The sequence below is a fragment of the Calidris pugnax genome, unplaced genomic scaffold, assembly GCF_001431845.1.
Source record: "Calidris pugnax isolate Ruff unplaced genomic scaffold, ASM143184v1 scaffold435, whole genome shotgun sequence".
Taxonomy (NCBI): Eukaryota; Metazoa; Chordata; class Aves; order Charadriiformes; family Scolopacidae; genus Calidris; species Calidris pugnax.
The window spans coordinates 936,644-956,814 of record NW_015091240.1 but is presented as its reverse complement, the minus strand read 5'-3'; the positions used below and the strand labels follow the sequence as shown (position 1 = coordinate 956,814).

The 20,171-nt window shown below is 41.5% G+C and overlaps 1 protein-coding gene across 1 annotated transcript in view; it reads left to right on the top strand.

Moving 5' to 3' along the window:
* The first annotated feature begins 602 nt into the window (after positions 1–602).
* IGSF22 (immunoglobulin superfamily member 22) overlaps positions 603–20,171 on the top strand; it is a 24,936-nt gene continuing 5,367 nt past the window's right edge. The window contains 30 exon segments of the mRNA XM_014959929.1: positions 603–612; positions 2,541–2,672; positions 3,387–3,537; positions 4,539–4,621; positions 6,173–6,182; positions 6,184–6,305; positions 6,308–6,390; positions 6,392–6,443; positions 6,728–6,783; positions 6,785–6,838; positions 7,005–7,062; positions 8,149–8,246; positions 9,804–9,945; positions 11,121–11,338; positions 11,340–11,435; positions 11,437–11,563; positions 11,566–11,601; positions 12,200–12,373; positions 13,443–13,482; positions 13,484–13,546; positions 13,548–13,567; positions 15,490–15,620; positions 15,653–15,716; positions 16,305–16,314; positions 17,059–17,137; positions 18,127–18,163; positions 18,201–18,300; positions 19,160–19,229; positions 19,231–19,373; positions 19,375–19,451. Of these exon segments, the coding sequence (XP_014815415.1) occupies positions 603–612; positions 2,541–2,672; positions 3,387–3,537; positions 4,539–4,621; positions 6,173–6,182; positions 6,184–6,305; positions 6,308–6,390; positions 6,392–6,443; positions 6,728–6,783; positions 6,785–6,838; positions 7,005–7,062; positions 8,149–8,246; positions 9,804–9,945; positions 11,121–11,338; positions 11,340–11,435; positions 11,437–11,563; positions 11,566–11,601; positions 12,200–12,373; positions 13,443–13,482; positions 13,484–13,546; positions 13,548–13,567; positions 15,490–15,620; positions 15,653–15,716; positions 16,305–16,314; positions 17,059–17,137; positions 18,127–18,163; positions 18,201–18,300; positions 19,160–19,229; positions 19,231–19,373; positions 19,375–19,451 (2,536 nt within the window).

Here is a 20,171-nt window from a genome sequence, read left to right as displayed (position 1 = left end):
GCCTTTTGGGGTCTGGAAGTCACTTCCAGTCTCATCAAGAAACAGGAAATGTTGTAATCTGACGAGGCTCTTAAAAGCTTATCGCTTACTATTAAGGGCAATGTTTTAGAACAAGAGTGCTTTCTCTCCTGACTGAAGGATAACAAAGGATAATAACCCAGGAGCTTAGAAAAAATCTTTTCCTTGCCAGCCATTTCTGCTCCTTAGCTGGCACAAGCTACTGGATCTTAACCTGTAACATTTTCATGTTCAGAAAATCTGTGGCCAAGGATAAAAAATTTGATCACGAAAGGGAATTCCATATTTACGGTGAAAAGAGGAACTGTTAAAATGGTGGGTTGGCTTTCAAACCATGTCATCGTGAGCTTTGTAGGATCTGAAAATCCAAATAAATTCTGACGGTAGACAGAGAGTTGTGCAGTGGAGCAGGTGAGTAAAGTAGCATGCTATATGCCTTCTCATTTTAGCACTTGGTGCTCTGGTGTGAATTTGCCCTGTAATGACTGAGGGTAAAATACGCTCTTTTCTAGGGCATTTTGAATTGTAGAGTAACAATCTTGTCTCTTCCTAACCAACCCTAGTCATTGCTGTCACCAGCACCAATGACCATTGGTAATGCAAGCGTGAAAGGGTGAGAACAGAACAGTGAGAAAGGGTGGTATGGGGCCAGGGGAACACCTTTGGGCCAACCAGGCAAAAGCGAGAGTGGTCCCTTTCTCTTGCCTTCCTTGTTTGCAAGACAGATTTTATAAATCGTGTCTCTGTGGAAAAAATTCTGAGCAGAAGAGGAAAGGTATAACAGGGTCTGGAGATGCGTGATATCCCTGCATAATTTTAAAGGCTATACAGAGATATATAGTCTAGGATACAGAATCTTCACTTCTCTTCTGTGCATAAGGAGTAAGAGAACATTTGTCTCTTGTACAGGCAGACTGGAGAGAAGGGCCAGCTAAGCAAGGAGACCGGAGTATATATATTCTGATAAGGAAAAGGATCTCCTTGGGAGGATGCCTGAAACAGAGCACTTTTGGCATAGCTATAATTTCTGCTGGCAACAAAGCAAAGTCTTAAGGTCAAATGGTCTTAACATTGTCTTCCCTGAGGACTGTATCTTCTAGGTTGCAGTGCGTAATTGTAGCTTTATCATTTTTGCCCCCAAGTCTTGGAAAGGCTTGTGTTTGGGTTGATTTCCTTCTGTCCCAAGATACTTTAGCAGCACACGACTGTGTCAGAGACTACCATTCCTTATTGTATCTGTCTTGCTAGATAGAGCAACAGCGGGCTACAATTTCTAGATGAATAGTACTTGTTCCTCAAGGACTAGAATTGAGTAGTTGTCCCTTTTCTCTAAACTGCCTTGGCATAGCCGTATGCAACAGAGTCCCCACTGGAAACGGGCTATATGGTAATAGAATTTTTTCCCATATTACGGTCACGTGGCCTGCTTGGTGGTGCTGATAAAAGGTGGGCTGCATTCATGGGGTGGGGTTTGCCTTATGCTGAGGGGGAAGTGAATAGTTTTGTTCTTTTCCAAGGCCAGCACATTGTCTACCTGCTAGTGCAAGACAACAGGTATTGCTCCTGCATCACCCATTGGCTTTGGTTAGAAACATTTTGTCTTGCTTTGATTACCTTGGCTTAAAGTAACCTCCTTACCAGTTTTGTCTTGACACTGCAGCGAGGACAATGACACAGTTCCCAGCCACATCTGCTGAGAGCAGGGTGTAGCGTTCACATATTCCACTGTATGTGATATACTTAGGAGGGCTGAGGAGGTCCTTAATTAAGAAAAAGGGCAATGAAGTAGTTTAAATGAATAAGCCATAATAATCCTAGTTGATAGTAGAGTTTCTATTGATTTTCCTGGTGTAAAACTGAGACCTTTTGCATTAAATGGAGAAAAATATCTCTGTTTCAGTGAGGTGTTTGTATGTAGCTTAGAAATAAGTATTCAGGGACAGCTCTTTATTGGTCAGTCTGGCTGGGAAAAAAAAAAAAAAGAACAAACTAAATGGGTTTCATTCTGATAGAAAAAACCAGCTCTTTGGAGCCTCCTGAAATGAACAGCTTAAAGGAGGAGCTTAAACTATAGGCATTTGTCTGAACACAGGGCGTGAGCAGCACTCAAGATACTGGTACAGCTCATGCACAACAGAGCAAGTCCCAGTGGGCCTTTTGATACCTTTCTTGAATGACATCTAACATCAAAGTACCTTGCAACACCCCTGTGCAGCAAGGCAGCCCAATTTTCCCATTGTGAAGATGACAAAACAGGTACAGAGAAAGTAAATTATTTGCCCAAAATCCTGCAGAAAGACTGGAAAGAAGCAAGGAATTGATCAGCAGTCTCCTGTGGACAGCTAGCATTCTTCCTACTACAAACCTTCCTCTCCAAAGAGTTTTACCTGACTGGGGCAATTCTCTATGTAACTTTATGTTTTATGGCTTCTTGTTGTATCCACTCTTTCCACTCCTGGTAAATAAATACTTCAAAGAGTACCTCTCCGTTCTGCTTGATTCACATATTTTTTCCCCAACAGAAGATCTTGTTTCAAGGAAACCTTCTGCCTTATTGGAGTCTTTTAGCATGTTGACATGGTCCTTTGTGATCCTTGCTGGAGAAAGCATTCCTGAATTTGTGGAAAAACCTTGTCCACTGGCAACACCCAAGGGTGAGTAACAAAAATTTCTGGTGACAGTTCTTTGTGTAGTATATGCCAACAACTGCTGCATTTTTCAGGTGCTCTTAGCTATATTCACCCACCTCATGCAAGTAAATATGGTCTGTTACCTTCTACAACTGGATGGGTGGTAAACAAAAACAGGTGCAAACTGCAGTTACATATGCCCATCCTCGCTGTTTTTAGAGATTTGTTGTGATCAGTCATAATCAGTAGGAAAGCTGCTGTTCATTTTAGCTGCTGGAAACCTGTCCTTACTGATTTAAATACAGCAGTTCTTGTTTATGCAAAACTCATGATCAAATTATTTGGCTGGGGCTGAATGAATATGACCTTTAATGCATAAGTAAATAAGCCTTTCCATCATGTATAATCTCTCCCATATGACAGATATGTGACTGTCTAAACTGACAGAAAGATCATATGAATCTTTATTATATATCACAAAAAATCACAAATCATTCCTGTTAGTGTGCAGAGCACTGCTATTGAACTAATTTCATTCCCAGAGTGGTATCTGTGATGGATGTAAAGTTGTAATAAGTACAGTAAGTAAAGTAAAGCAAGGTTAATCTAATCTTTTCCATAAAGTAGACAGGAAAAGCAATCGTGCATTTAAAATAAACCCAGAGAAAGTAGATAACAGGCCCCTGTTCCATTTCACTCATTCATTCATTAATTCCAGCGTTTATTCTTGAATTTTAGGAGACAGAGCAATACTCTGAGCTAAAGTTAAAAGTAAACCAAAACCTAATGTGACATGGAAAAGAGAGAGTGGGTACCAATAGAGGAAGAATCCAAAATGTTTTTGACAATCTTTTCAAGAAGTGTGTACTAAGGTAACACCTTTATTTTCTCTCCATTAGCTCATTTATTTTATTATCTCCACAGTTAAAACTGTAAAAAAGAAAAAATTTAAGCACTACAGTATTCCTGAACAGCAATAAAAATGTCCCCACTTGCAGTTGGCCTACTGCAATACTGCTACTTTCAGATGCTGTTGTCTATTTATAGGGCAGTGTTTCCCATCAGCAGAAAAAAATGCATCAGGGCAGGAACCATTATTTTTGTTACTTGATTTTGTGTTTAGCACAGTGAAGCCCTAATGCCTCTTGTGTGCCATTCAGGCAAAATCAACACTAAATCTTAATAATTCATAATATTCAAGACGTGTCTGTTTAATTTGTGATGTCCCATGGCTGCAAAATTTATGCCTTTCTTCTTCACTTCCCTTGCTCCGTCTCTTTCTCTCTTTAATTCTTAGTTCACTTAATTCATCTCTTCTCTCAGGCATTCCTTCACTTACAAGCCTGCCAGCTAGAGAAGGTCACACTCTTTTTCTTTTCCTACAGTACCCCAGAGTCCAACAGCTTCCATTCACTCTCCCCTGGTCTCTGTACTGCTTATGCCGTACAGGGGTGATACTCACTTTCAATATAGAGCGCCAGAATAAAAGGATGTCTCTGAGAAGAAATGTGGCTTCATTTTGCTGCCTTAGGCCAAGAATGGACCTGATCCAAAATACATCACTGTCCCCAAAAATATCTGCAAAATACATCACTTCCCACTATAAGTGGGCAGACTTCTGTCTGACTTTGAGACTTTGGGAAGGTTGTGAGGGATCTTTAGGGAAGAGGGAGCCTTGGATTTGGCCTCAAAATTTCTGCCTTCAGAGATCCTGGATTTTCAACAGCTCAATTATGTTAATGATTTAAAAAATGCTGATTTAGACACAAAAAGAGGAATTCACTAATACATTTGTTGTATCTGCTCATCACCACCTAACTTATGTGGAGCTTTTGCATATTGCTTTCCCTGTGTGTTTTTTTTTTCTTTCCAATGTGAATGCTTCTCCTGAGATGATACAGATAACTACAAGTGTGTAGCGTCCAATACCCACACTGATGCCATCTACACAGTATCCTTGATCATGACTAAAGGTAAGCTTTCCAGGTCTAGCTTGATTAGCAACGAGATCAGTTACTAACAACTAGGCTTTGAAGAATTTTTAAGTTAGACAAAATGGAGGGTCTTTGCAGGGCAGATTTGCTGCGAGTGGGGTGAAGCAGGATGAGAGAATCTATCCCCAGCTGATTTTAAACTGAGCATTGTGTGTCTTCCCCTCTCTGCCCATTGCACAAAAAGAACATGTGCCAGCATTGTGCTTATTATGGGGAAGAGACTTTGTGTTCCCCATATTCCTGGAGAAGAAAAAATGATATGATGCATGTAGGTGTGAAATGTATGCTGTGCATCACCAATGTGAATGGGAAAGACCTAGGCACCTACAGTCTTTTTGTGGATCAAAAGAAGCTCTCTGTTTTGCTGAGAGTGATAGGTAAGCTTTGTTCTCGGATACATGAAGTTCTGTGTACAATGTCAACGTCTACAGACAGAAATTTGAGGGTCAAAATTGGTGGGCCAAACTGTGACCTACTTTATTTTGTCTTTGCAACATTCATGATTCACTGGTTTTTTTTAGGCCCAAACAGAAATCTAACATTGCACAAGTCATAAACCAACCCACAATTACCAGATCGCCCATGTGAAAACACCTTTCATGAAACAGTAGATTTCAGTTTGAAGCCTAGTTACTACACATAATAAGCCAAATTCTTCACTGACCATCAGTGTGGCAAGGACGTGAGTCACTACTGAATTTGGACCAGTTTTAGTGGAAAAGATGGGAATGACAAATTGCATCTTGGCACTATGGAAGTGAACTTTCCTCAAACAGTGTTACATGTCTTAGGAGTGAGTGGTTGGGCCTGGGCATGATGAGAACGATCTTTTTTCGTCTGCATATGCTTCATACAGCCAGCCAAATACGTGCCTGCTGTTTGAAAGAAAACCAACCACATTATAGACAGCAAATTTGCTTTAAATCAGTGCTAAGTAGAAGTGATGCTGCCCACTAGGACCATCTCTTAAAGATATGCTTTGCAATAAGTACCATTCTTTAAGTAAAATTCTTAACCTTTTGATAAAGCCCTAGCAGGGCTCAGGCACAGGCTATTTGGTAGTGTGGTAAATTACCCTACTTAAGCCAAATAGTGATCCTGTGCCAGACACTGCAGCACTCTTGACAGATAATGAAGGAAGATGACAGTCCTCCTTCAGCTTTGCCAAATGGTTCTAGGTATGCTTTTAGATGTCATCTGCGGTTGCCTGAAGCCATTTACTTTACAACGACCTGCAGTAAAGGAGAGGGGGGAAAAAAGCAGAGCTAAGACAGAAGAACTGAACAGAAAAGCGGTGCGTCTGTTGGTAATTTTACAGCTTTGTAAAATTACATGCAACTTTTACTGAACATTATGAACTGTAGTTAGCTTAATTTCCACTGAAGTTGAAGGAATGAATTGATCTTTCTGCTACCACTCAAGAAAGAAAACAAAATTACTTCACTGAAGTCTAGCTGTTTAGTGTAGGAAACCTGAGATCAGGAACTAAGCATAACAGAGTGAATATTTGTCTTTTTAGTTTTTTAACAGATGAGCCCCTAACTCCTGACAGAACTGAAACCACCAAAGGTGACTGAAAGACAGACAGCAGTGTTTGAAATCTGCCTGTCACAGAAAGTGCAAAACTTCACCTAGAAGCTCAATGGGAAAGAGTTGAAGTGAAGTTGAAGTATGAAATAATCACATCTGATGACAGATTAGCCTACACTATGAAAATTAAGGGTGTTCCGTCCACTGACTTTAAAGAACTTCAATGCTGAGACTGGAGTTATAGTGCAGAGCAGAACACTCTTCATTGATCATAAGTAATGCAATGTAAGCATCTTTGGGCAGTGTGTGGATCAAACGCAAGATAGCAGGGTTTAAGCTGCAAAATCCAGAAAGCTGAAACACAAAGCCCCAGAGCTTGGGCTGAAAAAATTGGAAGCCACAGTCTCATAAAGCTGGTTTGTGGACAGGCAAATGGAGGAGCATCAAGACCTTATTTCACACTGGAAGTAAAGTCCCAAGCCTGGAATCTCTCCTGCACAGGAGCCCATGTTATATCCTGCCATTCTTTCTTGCCAACCCCTTCCCCTTTCCCAGGGGTTCCAATTCAGTTCATCAGCAATCTCAAGAGCACCCAAGTGAAAAAAAAAGAGAAAAGCCTGCCTGGAGTGTGTGATGACTTCTGAAGATGTCATCCTGAAGGAGACACAGACTGAATGAGTGATTGAGAGGTCTCCTCAGTACATCAGGAAGCATGAAGGGGAGAAAGCAGAATTTAACTTCAGTGCTGCTGAGCCGAGTGACTCAGGAGGTTTTCTATGATTCTATGATTCAGGTTGCACAGGATTCTATGCAGGTTGCACAGCAATTGTAGGCGACACAAGAGAGTGACCCTCGAGAGCAGTACGGCAGTGCCAGTGTAACTCTGGAAGGTAAGTGTGAATGGCTCAAGAGAGGAAGAAGAGTAGTTACCTTTACACTGTTCTTCAGTGAACTCTGCAGATGAGCAGTGCTGCTTTGCTATAACAGCTAGGAAACTGATGTGAAATTAACGTGCTCTGCAGTCTATTTATTGTTTAACATGGAATAAGCCATTAGTCTGTGCCCCCTCTTGGTAGCATGCAGATAATAATTAAGGGCTTCCCTTTGCTGTATAAAGTGGCAGAAACATAAAGCAGTAAATCTTCCATTTAAGTCCTTACATGTCACCTAAACCAGCTTGGTAAAGTGTACCATGTTTTTTATTTTAATCAGGGTTGTCCTAAGGAATTCTTATCCTGATTCTTTAAAGCCACCCATGGGACGTTTGACTGCAGTCTGCTGAGGACCAGCAGCACAACATGAGGCTGGTAAATATTTAATATCACTTTTATTTTGTGAATAAATTTTGCAGTAGCATTATTGATAGAGTAAACTTAAGTCTATGATCTTTAGAGAAAGACACAAGACTGTTAAGAACAGGAAAAAAAGTTGGAAAATTGTCAGCATGGGCTGGAGGAGAACTTCAAAGTTAGGGTGTGGATTTTAGTGACTGTTAGTATTTGAGATGACTTCTGTTAGAAGTGTACCAGGCTTTAACTGTGCCTAGGTGCCTCCCATGAAAAGCACAACATTTGAAGACCATTTCAAAATGAACTGCATGGAAGGAGGATAAAATTATAGTAGTGTATCCTTCACAGGTTCGGTAATAACTGAATATTCAGTTGGTAGGATGGTATGAAGGAAACTTCAGGGGCCAAAAGAAGCTCACCTGTGAGGTCAAGTAGATTTCCTCTTATGGAAGATTGATGTGCCCTAGTGCCCATCCCTGACAGATATCTCTGTGAGGCTGGTCTCTTCCTAATAGTCCTGCATTTTCTGTGTCAGATGATGCCCCACAAACCCTGTCCTGGTGCATGGACTTGGATGGAGGTCACTCCATTAGTTGCATTTTGGGCATGTATTTCTCAGTTTGTTTTCCCAAAACAGATCAGAAGGAAGCGGTTTCCCATTGGCATCCCCAGCCCTGGGCTTTCCAGGTGTGCAGCCTGGCGAGGAGTCGGAGGCCAGGGTTGAGTGTGGCTGGCAGTGGGGAAGGAAGCCCCGGCTCCTGGAGGATGTGTGCCAGGCCTGGTATGTGAGTGCCCTCTGTGGGCCATGGCCAGGATGGCCTGAAGGGACAGTGTGGGGCAGGGGCTTTCTCTGACCACTCCTCCGGCACAGGTAACCTGGAAAGCCATGGCTGAGCCACCTCTGACTTCTGTACACACTGCTATTGCAGACTGATGCCTCAGTTACAGATTCATCTTTCCCCATGCGGAGTTCAGGTTCAGATACAAATATTATGTAGGCAGTAGAGGAGGTGTTTTGCTGGTTTGGCTCTTCTGGACCAGCTAAAGTTCTGAAGCAGTGCCAAGAGGCTGTGTTTGCTTCAGCTTTGGGGTACTTGTAGCTACATTCCCTCCAGTGAACACTCACAATGAAAGGCAAAAAGTACTCAGAAACAGTCTTTCTCCATCCCCATTTCTTCCCATGATGTCCAATCTACTAAACCACTTTCGTCATGAGGGCCTGTACATTTTGTTATGAGATCTCCCTGCCATTAAGTACCTCCTTGGTGTTTGAAGTGTTCATTCAGCAATCATTCTGCACAGTTTTTCTGTTCACATGCTTCCACCAGGATTTCTTCCAGAGACATTTGCTTGAGCAATATGGCTCAGTGATGGCAAAGAGGTAAAATGCCCATGGTATCGTCAGTATAATGAAAGGCTGCAAAACCCTAGTGGGAATTTTTCTCCGAATAGCTACTGTGTGTGGGACTTAGCCTGGTTTTGATAAAGGGCTTTTGACTCAGGACAATAGATGGACAGGTCAGACAAGAACGAATCTAATCTTTCCCAGTCTACTACAGCCTCAGTTTTACTAAGTTTTGGCTTTGAATCTTGGCTTTTTCAAAATTTTCCTTTCCAGTCTCCTGTAAAGATGCTTTCACATTTTCTAACTCATATCAGTCTACTGATATCTGAAGGGAGCCAACAGAAGAGCCAGAGAGGGACTCTGTCAGGAAGTGTAGTGACAGGACAGAGGGTAATGGTTTTAAATTGGAAGAGGGGAGATTTAAATTAGATATTAGGAAGAAATTCTTCACTGTGAGGGTGGTGAAGCACTGGAACAGGTTGCCCAGGGAAGTTGTGGATGCCCCATCCCTGGAAGTGTTCAAGGCCAGGCTGGATGGGGCTTTGAGCAACCTGATCTAGTGGAAGTGTCCCTGCCTATGGCAGGGGGTTTGGAACTCGATGATCTTTAAGGTCCCTTCCAACTCTAACCATTCTATGATTCTATGATTGATTTTCTCAGCCTGTAGACTCGCATTCTTTCCCACAAGGTTGGCTTCTCACCACCCACCCTTCTTCCTCTCCCAGGCTCTGTTTTTCAGAGTAATCAGTAAATGTATCCTTTGCATGCTGATGCACAGCCTTCGTTACATGCTATGTGGCTCATCTATGCAGATGCAAAGATCACACTGTCCACGTAGCACTGAATTAATTTCATCCAAAGATCACAGAGCTTTTTACTAGAGTAAATCCTGACCCCTTAGTCAGAACAGGAAACGCTGATCAGAGGATTCACAGACAGGGTTTAAAGTGGTGTTTGTTGCAATGTGTATTGTTTGCTGCTTCAATCTTCTTGACAGATTACAGACATGAAAAGGTTCTGGATAGCAAAGCAGGGAGCCATCCACAGACTCATCATTGACAGAATGAGAGAGGAGCTTGAAGGGAGGTAGATGTTCAGAGACAAGGGGGCAGAGAGTGGAGCAACAGTTGCTGTTGGAGGTAGCCACCCCATCTCCTTACTGCTCTTTAATCGGTGTACACAAACACTTGCAGAATCAGTGCTTCACCAGGTCTCCTTACCTCTGCCTGTACCATTTTACAGGCTTGTCTATGTGCATGAGCAAAACCTCTTCTTTCTGCTTCTTTCTTCCCTGAGGGGAGAAAATTGAACAGTCGTACTGGTTGATTTTAAGTGACTAAGAATAGGTTTCTGTGTTTATAAATCAGTAATCAAGAATTTTGACCTGAGCCTTTACTTCAAACACTGTTGTCATGAGCAACAAGAAAAACACCTTTTCTGAAATTATATATAGAAATATATAAATATGCGTATTACTCAGCTCTTGGCAGCCAGATGGCGCCAGATGGACTTGCAGACTTGTCTGCAGCAGGGAAATAAGCCTGTTTCTGTCTGCCGAATCAAGGCAAAGTGGATAGATAACTACTGCACGGAGAGCGGGATAAACGCAGCTGTAAGGATGTTGTGGCTGCAGCACAGAATATTTATCATACCTGTGCTGCACTAAAAACCCATCCACAGCAAAGCTTTTGCATAGGGAGGTTTCCCACATTCAAAAAAAATTTTTGATGCCTTTTTATAACTTTCAGCAGCAGATTATAGTTTCTGAACATATACATTGTGTGACAAAAATAAAAGGAAAAACATCAAATATGTTTAGGAGCCTGGCTGTTTTTTATTTCTTGTGTGCAGGACACCCATATCATTAGCAGTACCTAACTTTGATTCTACTTCCTTTATCATGATCATAGATATCCCAGTGTGGCCTTAGGGAAGAACAGCACAAAGGGCTGCTTCTCATGCCTTGCAAAACTTAGAAACTGCCTGGAATCAAATCTCCATGCCCTAGGGAAGTGAGGAGCTTTGGGGCTTGCTATCTCCCTGACGTCCCTCTTTTTCTGCTGAGCTGAACAACTAAAGGAGGTCAGCCAGCTCCCTGTACAAGAAACAGAACTAAATTAACTGAATCAAAACATACTGAATATTTTGAGTGTCCCCAAAGACTTTCACAAAATACAGGATTCTTATATTAAAAACATGAAGGAGTGTATGAAGGGCCCAGCTTTGGACCACCTTTTCTGGGAACTTGCAGACACAGGAAAGATGTCAAGCTATATTTGCAGCTGCAGATTTCAGATGTCTCTGTTCTTTCCAGATTCTCCTGTTATTGAAGAATCCATCCTCGAGCTTTTTGCTGCACACAGCGTTACTGTGAAGACTAAGCATACAGTGAGCATCAAGGTGCCTTTCAAGACAAAGCCAATGCCCAAAGTCACATGGTTCAAAGATGGCACTGAGGTGACAGAGGAAGAGTGGTCAGCCACTCACCATGCAAGCAAACTAAAACCCCCGCAGGGGAAAGCAGAGTTCTTGTAACACATGGGGGAAATGTAAAATGAGATGGAAAGCACCCAAAGGCAATGGAGAAAAGCAGGTGACTTGCTTCATCTTCAAGAGGAAGATGGCTGGAGAAAAAACCATGGATCAAAGTAGGGGTTGTGGAAAGCAAGTGCACCACATTTGCTACAGATAAGGTGGAGGCGGGGAAAGCCCACTAATTCTGAATATGTGCCATCAACTCTGAGGGCCTCATCAAGCCCTTGAAACAGAAGAAATTTTTGCTGGAAAGCCTATTAGCCAGCTGTTTCTAATGTGGTTTCGCAGTCCTGCTTCCCATCATGTTTGTCCTCTTCCTCCTTGCCAGTCCCCAAAAGAACATTGTCCCCTGTGCTTCACGGGACAAATTCCAAGGACAGAGCTTAGAAGCTGCTTTGTGCTGATAGCCAGGATCAAACAAATACCCAGGTCCTTTCACTGCAAGGGTTTGTAGACTGAGAAACCCCTCAACATGGACTGGCCACAAGAGAGGACTGACTGACACACTGTTCTAGTGACAGTTACGTAAGCTTAGTGGGATACGGCAGAAATGAAAAGTGGCTTTCTCTGGAAAATATTGTGGGGGAGGAGGGAAGATAATTTAAAAGGGAATGCTTAAAAACATTTTGTTTTGCAGCCAAAAAAGAAAATATGTCAGCCAAAATCTAACTTGGTTAGAAAACACTGCTGAACTATCTTCTGGGAGTTACAGCTCGGGTACCTCTTGTTCCCATTTTTCCTTTATGGACTGAGATCCCCAATGAAAGGGGGGATTTATACGCACACATAGCACATACACACAACTTGGAGTCAGTGAATTCTGATTGTACTGCACTAATTTTATTTTCTTCTGTGTAGAGCCTCTGAGACAGGTGTCTCAGCCTCAAGTTGTAGATGTCAGGGAAGAAGATGTCACCATCACCTGGAACTTCCCAGCCCAGGATGGAGGCTCCTCAGTGCAAGGTTATATCATAAAAAAAAGGAAGAAAGGCAGCAGTCTTTGTGTTCCAATCACCAGGGAGCCAGTCCAAGGTCAGACCAAGATTATTATCTGTTTTATGTAGAAGGAAACTTAGATAAGCTTTGAAAGCAAAGCTGAGTATTGATTAATCAAGGAAAATGTCATCATGGTATCTAGCAAGATACACATTTTTATATATGCTGTTCAAAGTGAGGTTTTCAGCCCTCAAATAGAAATGGCTTGATACCGACAGGCAACAATGAGAGGGCAGAACCTCTGAAAGACACACGTACAGATTAGGCACCCATGGGTGCCTAATTTCAAACATTTGTATTTTACATTTCTTCCTACCTAAATTTGACTTCTTTTCCCTGTCTTAGACCAGAATTAAATTAAACTACTGACTGATTTTGTTGTATCCATCAGATAGCAACCATATGATCCATGCCTAGCACAGCTTGTAAAACACATGGGGAGTGTTCCTATCAACAGCAGCATCTGACTAACGAGACTTTTGCTTTTTCTTTTCTGTTAATATTTTGGTTCGTTCTTGGATTCTTTCCTCTGTCTCTTTCAAAATGTTGGACTTTCATATTAATTAAGTTACAATCAGTCACACTACCCAAAAATATAATCTTTAAAGCACCATTATTACTCATGGTAAATAATGGAAACACTTTTTAAGGCAAATTACTCAATTACCAAGTTTTTTTTCAAAACTGAATGGAGTTTTAACCTTGCTTGAAGTCTGAGTTGTGAAAGGCTTGGCCACTCTATTGAGTTTGTCACCTCATGGGCAATTCCACTGAAGTCAGTGGAGCAAGACATGAAGACTTTTTTCCCCAACATGTATGATTATACTAGGCTATAGACCATAATCTAGTGGAAAGCAAATTATGCATTTTTCCTCTTATTGTATCCATCAACATTCCATCTCCTCCTTTGGGAGAGAGATATGAAAATGGAGCAGACCATGAGGCTCCCTGAACCCCTGAAATTTACATTGTTCTCCAGCAGTTCATGAGCTGAAATTTCTTCTTGGTTTATCTCAATCCAAAAGCAATTTAAAAAATTAGTGACCACTCGGGAACACTTTTATGGGTGATTAGAGAGTTGTGTAATTGTAACGTGTGTCTCTAGGTACCAGATTCAATGAGGATGGTTTTCTGGAGGATACAGAAGGAGTTCCATGCGATATCTATGAACGCTGCAGTCCCTGGTCTTCTCAGCATGTCCTCAGCCTCTCATTGCAAAGGATCCCCTCAGTATGTTTCTTTCACCGTTTAATGTCTAGTTTTTTTTGTATGTGATGATCAGTTCTACGCCTTTATGACTGAAATCTGAGGGACTGTGACAAATTCCAGCCTGACTTATCACGTTTACAGCTTAACTGAAGATTAAGGAAGGCCTTAATACTGTTGGCTGTAAATATAATTATGTTATAAGTGCCTGAAAGTGTGATATTATTCACTTAAAATGTGTAACTATTACAATAAGGATGTAGTAAGAGATTTCCACCTGAGGAGAACTGAGTATATGCAAACAGCAGAGATGAACATGATAAAGATGCTCTAAGGCATCTTTAGTGCTTAATGTTCACATATAGGTTGCCAAAGGCCCTAACGTATGACAAAGAAAATAATTTCTCATACATGTTACTATGCTCCTTTCATCAGTCCCCCAATCAACCCTTTTAAAAGAAAAGAAAGCTCTTGTGGAATTCATGGAAGTTGCTTATATTCTTTTATTTAAACACTGGATTTTTAGTAGTAAAGTATCTGTGCCTGATTCTGGACTGATCAAAATCACAGACAAACTCCAGAGGAATTACAGTAGCCTCAAAAGTGCTCAAACGGGCAGATTTTATTTTTTGCCAGTTATAGAGAGTTCTTACTCTATATGACCATATAACTAAAGTGTTTTAAAAACAAAAGGCTGTCAGAGGCCATCAGTAAATAGCTTAAACTATCGATGGAATCTTGTAATAGATACAGGAGTGGGACTCAGTAGGTGCACATAATTTAGGAAAAAAAAAAAAACTTGCCCAAATGTGGAAGTGGGTGTAGCTACAAAATGAAATAATTCTATGTAGTAGACAAGAGCCTTGAGGTTAAATAGTTACTCAGATGGGAAAGCATTCAGGTTCATTTACATCAGAAGACAACACAAAAACAATTTAAAGCCTGAAGCTATGATTCTTCTCCTATTTGAAGACTTGCGTTATTTCACATTAGGCCTAGAAGAATATGTACTGTCCATATGTACCATATTCCTTATGACCCTGTGTGCTCATATGAGTGTTCTGTATAAAAGCCATTAGCATCAAGTTTGTCATGGCTTGCTGCACTGGTTGACTTTTTTGAGTTGGGGACAGCACCAGGAGGTCACTGCATTTTTAGCTGAGACTTTTAGAGCAGAATGTGAATTCGGATACAAGACTCTTCATTTGGTTAAAAACATACAGATATATTTTGATGTTCCATCTTTTTATCTTCTTACGTATTATGGAGATCTAACTAGACTGCTGCAAGGTGGACTGAAGAGCAAAAAGCAAGATCTGTATTTTTAAAGAGCAAAAAGCATGGTCTGTATTTTTTAAAATTACTTTTAATTAGAGGTACTGTAATCCTTGGCAAAAGAACTTGAAAGAATGTTATCGGGATCTTGGAAGCCAGAAAGCAAATTCACTAATCCAGGCAGTCCAGATAGCACCTGTCCACTTTATAGAAGACTGTAAGAGGGATTTATTAAACAAGAAGAGACACCAGGCACTCAAAGCCATACAAGACTGGTTGCTGGAATACTACAGAGTACTGCAGAGCTCACCAGTCAGCTAGGAAGAGACAGAAGCAAATCTTTAATGCTACACACCTCTCCCAAACACGTATGGAGAGTGAGTGGTGGTCAGTGTTCTTAGAAGGTGTCCTTTCCAAGCTGAAGTCAGATGGTCTCATGTCAAAAATTGTATTTTTCTTAAATGGCCAAACTTGGAACAGGGTCTACATTCATGCACTGTTTTAGGAACTGCATTGTTTTGATGGGCTGAATTCGCACTGTGTTTATTAAGACTCCTTCTACCCTGAAACCTTGCAGGTTTGGCATCTTGAAATAGGAGCAGCTCTGTATTCACACATGCAAGCATAGACCTGCAGGTACAGTATGTGTCACAGCTCTCCTGCTGTCACAGAGCCTCCAGGACTGCTGAAGGTGATGGATTTTTCCAACTCCAGCATTTCCTTAGCCTGGCAGGAGCCAGACCAGGAAGATGTGCTGCCAGGATACATACTAGAGATGTGAGCTGAGGACACCAAGAAATGGACCAAGATGCACCAGAATGAATGGTGAATGTGAATGAAGCTGGTATGGGAGAATCAGTGGAGCTACAGGAAGGAGTTCTAGCAATGCCACCTTCAGGTAAGACCTGCAGTATCTGTCCATCTGGAACTCTCATCCATCAGCTGTTACTTTCTTTTGTTTTTAAAATATATGTAATTTTGTAAAGGGCTACATTCAACTTGCACATTTAGAAAAGCTAAAAAACTCTGCTTTTTGCTGAGTTTTCAGAGATGCTGAGAGAAGATGGAGAACAGCACAAGATGTGCAATCCTTGAACAAAGTTAAATCATTCTGCCATCCTTCTTGCTGAGCTGTCCCCTGAACGAGTATGTCAGGTATAATGGCAGTTGTTTCTTCCACCATCTGATCTCTCTCATCAAATCTCACATGTAATTACAGAGGTCACTGCTGGAAGATTCTTCAGTTCCTATTGTGGATACTGTTGTCTGAGTATGAATTATAATTCTTTCAGGCACTTTGAATGGGATGAGCAGTCAGGTGCCAGCATGCTAAAGTTTAAATAATGTTATAAGAGGTCATGCTTCAAAGACACTAGTTATGTCTTGAGAATGAAAGTATCATGACCTGCCATGAAATAAATCTTTATTGGTTAGGATTTACAATTGCTTAATTATAATTAGGAAATTCAGACTTTTTATGTCTAAGATACTCCCAGGTAACAAAGCATGGTGCTGACTGCCCTCTATAGCAGGTAGTGCCTGCAAGAAAAGATGCATAATTCATGAGTCATGTTATATAGCACTGATTCCTGTAGAGTAGAGGCACATACAGGCTTGACTGAGGAAGTCTCAGAAGACAACATCCAGGTGACCAATATAAAAATAGTTGTTTTTCTTCTCAGTCTCCACTTTGGAACTACACAACCAGTCTGTGCATCACAGCTTTGTGACCACATCTCCAAATAGAGAAGCCCCCAAAAATCCCAGAGAGGCTGCAGGCTCCAAGCAAACTTCTTTGGTGTCAAAAGGCAACCTGCAGTACTGCACTTAAGAGTGTAAGAAGTCCTATAAGAACAGACCTTATACAACATTGTTTGTGGCAGAAGGTAGACAGTAAAATCATCTAATGAGGCATTAAAGCTGCCTCTTCTTTTCCTTTTTTCGCATTCACATTTTACATTAACTATTTTTAAATATTCCTGTTTCACCTTCCTCACCTGAAATTGTCCTGAATAGATGCTCGTTGCTAAGCTGTTGAATGCTGAGGCATTAATGTTTCTTTTCTGGTGGTACAGGTATTTGGAAAAGAGCTGGTAACATTGCAATCCGTACATGTAACTGTCTGCTGAAATGTGCATTACTCTGCAGTCTGAAGAATGGCTTTACTTTTCTGTGCAATCTCTCACTCCTTTAATTTTTAAATGTCTTTTCTGTTTTTCTTTTATCCTTCCCCCCCATAGATTTGATCTGACTGTGAGGCTGAAGAGCCACATGGTGGTTTGTTCTGGGAAAGCACCGTGCATTCATGCATCTTCCCCTGTCAGAGGAAAAATCCTGCAATTAGAGTTTTCTTGGAATCTGATGAAATGCAGCTGCAGGGCTATGGAGGCTGTAGTTGTCCTTTGGCCTTTATCACATGAGCTGTCACTTTGGTTGAAAGTAAGTTGACTATTGGAGAAAACTTACGTGGTGCTTTTGGTTCATGAAATCCTGCAGAACTGCTCACTTTTTTTATGGCTACTCTTTTTATAAGCCTCCCTTTGGTGGTTAGGGTAGAGAACTTCTGTGCATGCAAGTTTGTCAGCTGCACAATCCAGCCTCCTGCAGCTGGAGCAACAGTGTTCAGCAAACCATAAAATATGGGGGAAGCTCTCTGATTCATCACGAGAAGCAGAATTCTTCGAGCATGCAATTACAGTTCATGCTAACTGAAGTGAAATCATTCTTGATTAAACCTTGAGTGACCTAGGGGAGTGATCAGGTTGTAAAGACAACGCTTGAGGTCAACACTGTCCTTTCTGAGGTACAGTTTCTATTAACATGGAAGTTGAGCTCATTTCTGTGGAGGCTAAGGGCAATTTCTGTGCTTTGTGGTTTTTTTTAAGCCTAGACTTCTGCAGGAGCTGAGTACCTTGCAGAATCAGCCCCAGTGTATGAATGTATCTCTCAGTCTAAATTGTACAAGTTTATCTGTATCACACCATCTGTTTTCTCTCAGCTTTCAAGATGATCACACTAATGAACATAAGGTTAATGTGGCATCTCCCAAGCCATGCCAGTTCTAGGCACTTTGCTGGGGACAAAGCCTGCTATTGCCTTTATAGCTTGAAGAAATCTCTAGAATTACTGTCTTATAGCTTGAAGAAATCTCTAGAATTACTGAAATATAGAATTACTTGAAATATTTTTCTGTCAGGCTGATCATGTACAAGTGGTTCCTGTAGACACAGATATCCCTTCTGTGCTCAAAGACATGGTTTCTTTCTGTTGCCACCCAAGTCAGGAAGCAGAATGTGTGTCTTGGCCAGCACTCCCCACCACCACCAGCAATGTGGCAAAAAGAAGGTATATCAAGATGAGGAAGGGCAAGAACTATTCCCAGTCCTTATCCACAGCACCAAGCCATTTATTTCTGACCTGTACCAGATCATCCTCAAAAATAGTTACCGAGAAGCCCTTTACGACATTTGAATGCAAGTTGCAGGGACAGCATAGAGCCAGCTTGAGCATCTCAGTCACCTCTGGGTATAGACAGGAGGTATTCCTCTGCTGGTGGAAATTTCATACCATTGCTGCATCAATACTAGAGATGGGAAGGTTGGTTTTTCTTGAAAAAAAAGAAATTATCCCAATCATACACACCCCTTATGCAAAAAAAAAAATGCCACAGGAGGGATCCAAAATGTTATGTGTCCATTCAAGGGGCAAAAGACTCCCTAGTCAGAAAGGATTTTCCTGCCTCTTTTCTTACTTCTTGTCACTGCGTGTCCCAGTTAGCTGAGCCAAGCAAGGCAGCAGCATGGTTCAGAGCTGAGGACTAAAGAAGGCTTTGCTTATTCTGTCCAATGGGGAGGGAAAGGGGGAAGCAGTTATTGCTCTAGACATCCCCTAGAAATGCTGCCTTGTTTTTCATGCCATTATTTGACCGGGCAAATCCCCACAACAGCATTAACAAACACAACAGTGTCCCCTCGGCAGTCTGGTGACATCATTTCCATTGCAAGTGGGTCTATGACAGCCAAGTGGAGGCAGGCTAGCTTGCTCCTTAGATTCCTATTACTATAATGATCTGCTGGGGGTTAGGCACCTTTGCAGTATATTTTGTAATCATCTCTTTAGAGAGTGCTCTTTAAAACTAACAGCCTTATTTTTTCATCAGGAGGGAATTACTTGCACATGGCAAATTGGTCTTCGTGTTCTTGGGGTAGGAAAATCAAGGAAAGAAATACTCCTAGAAACACAAGAGTTTTGGAGAGGAAGAACTGAAGTGAAAAATTTTGCCCTGGAAAAAGACAGAGAAAGGGTCCCAAACAATACTTAAATGTGCTCAGAGTAATTCTTAGATTTCCCCTGACCACCCACTTATCTGCAGCTGGTCGAGGAAGTCCCTGACACTGTGACCCTAAATCACCAGCTCCAATGTAGAAGACTACTAGCAGACTGATTATGGTATCCTGAAATGTGATGTTAGTACCGCCTTGTGGTTCACAACCTCAGAGAAGGTCTACAGCAATAAGTACACTGCCACAGTTCTGCTCTCAGGGAGGAAATACTTGAGTCATTCTGTGCAATGACACTGGGGACACTGACCTTTTGGATTCACAGGCACAGCAGTACATCTCCAAAGGTAGAGGTAAGGATAAAAACTCATGACAGTGCTGGAGGAAGGTGGGTGTTCTTTGCATGCAAGACTATGGGCTATGCTTAGGCTCCCTTTGTAGGCTTGGGTATATCACTAACCTGTTTGGCACCTCAGGTCCCCACCTGGGGAATAGACACAAGAACACCTTCTGTCCTATTCCATCCCTTCTATGGCAATCTCTTCAGGACCAGGCTTCTTTTTACTACATACAGGTGTAGCCCATTACATAGCAGTTCATACAGGTGCTGTTTAAATTAAAATTCAAGGGGCCATCCATGTGCAGGGAGGGTGATGTTACCTTAACAAAAGATTGGTGTTACAAGTCATTTGTCTTGTAGCATATTTCCAGTCTGACTGGGATTTGTTTCCTAAATGAAAAGCAAAAAAATCTTGTCACATGTGGGAGACTGTGTGACAGTCTTTCTGGGCCAGAAGCTGTAAGTTGTCCCTAAAATCACGTTAAATTAAACACTCAGAAGTCAGCCTATCAGGTAAACGCCTTCTCCTTTGTTCAGTTGCTCCCTGCTCAGACCTAATCAGTAATAAAGGTGTCTCATTAGCAGTTCCTCCCAAACAAAACTGTACACACCCCAGCTTATCAAATAAAAATAGTAAGTGATCCTTCTGCCCAGTCAGGGGCACAGCAGAATGCAGTTACTCTAAATAGTGAGATACAAGCTTTTTTTTTTTCTTTTTTTTTTTTTTTTTTTT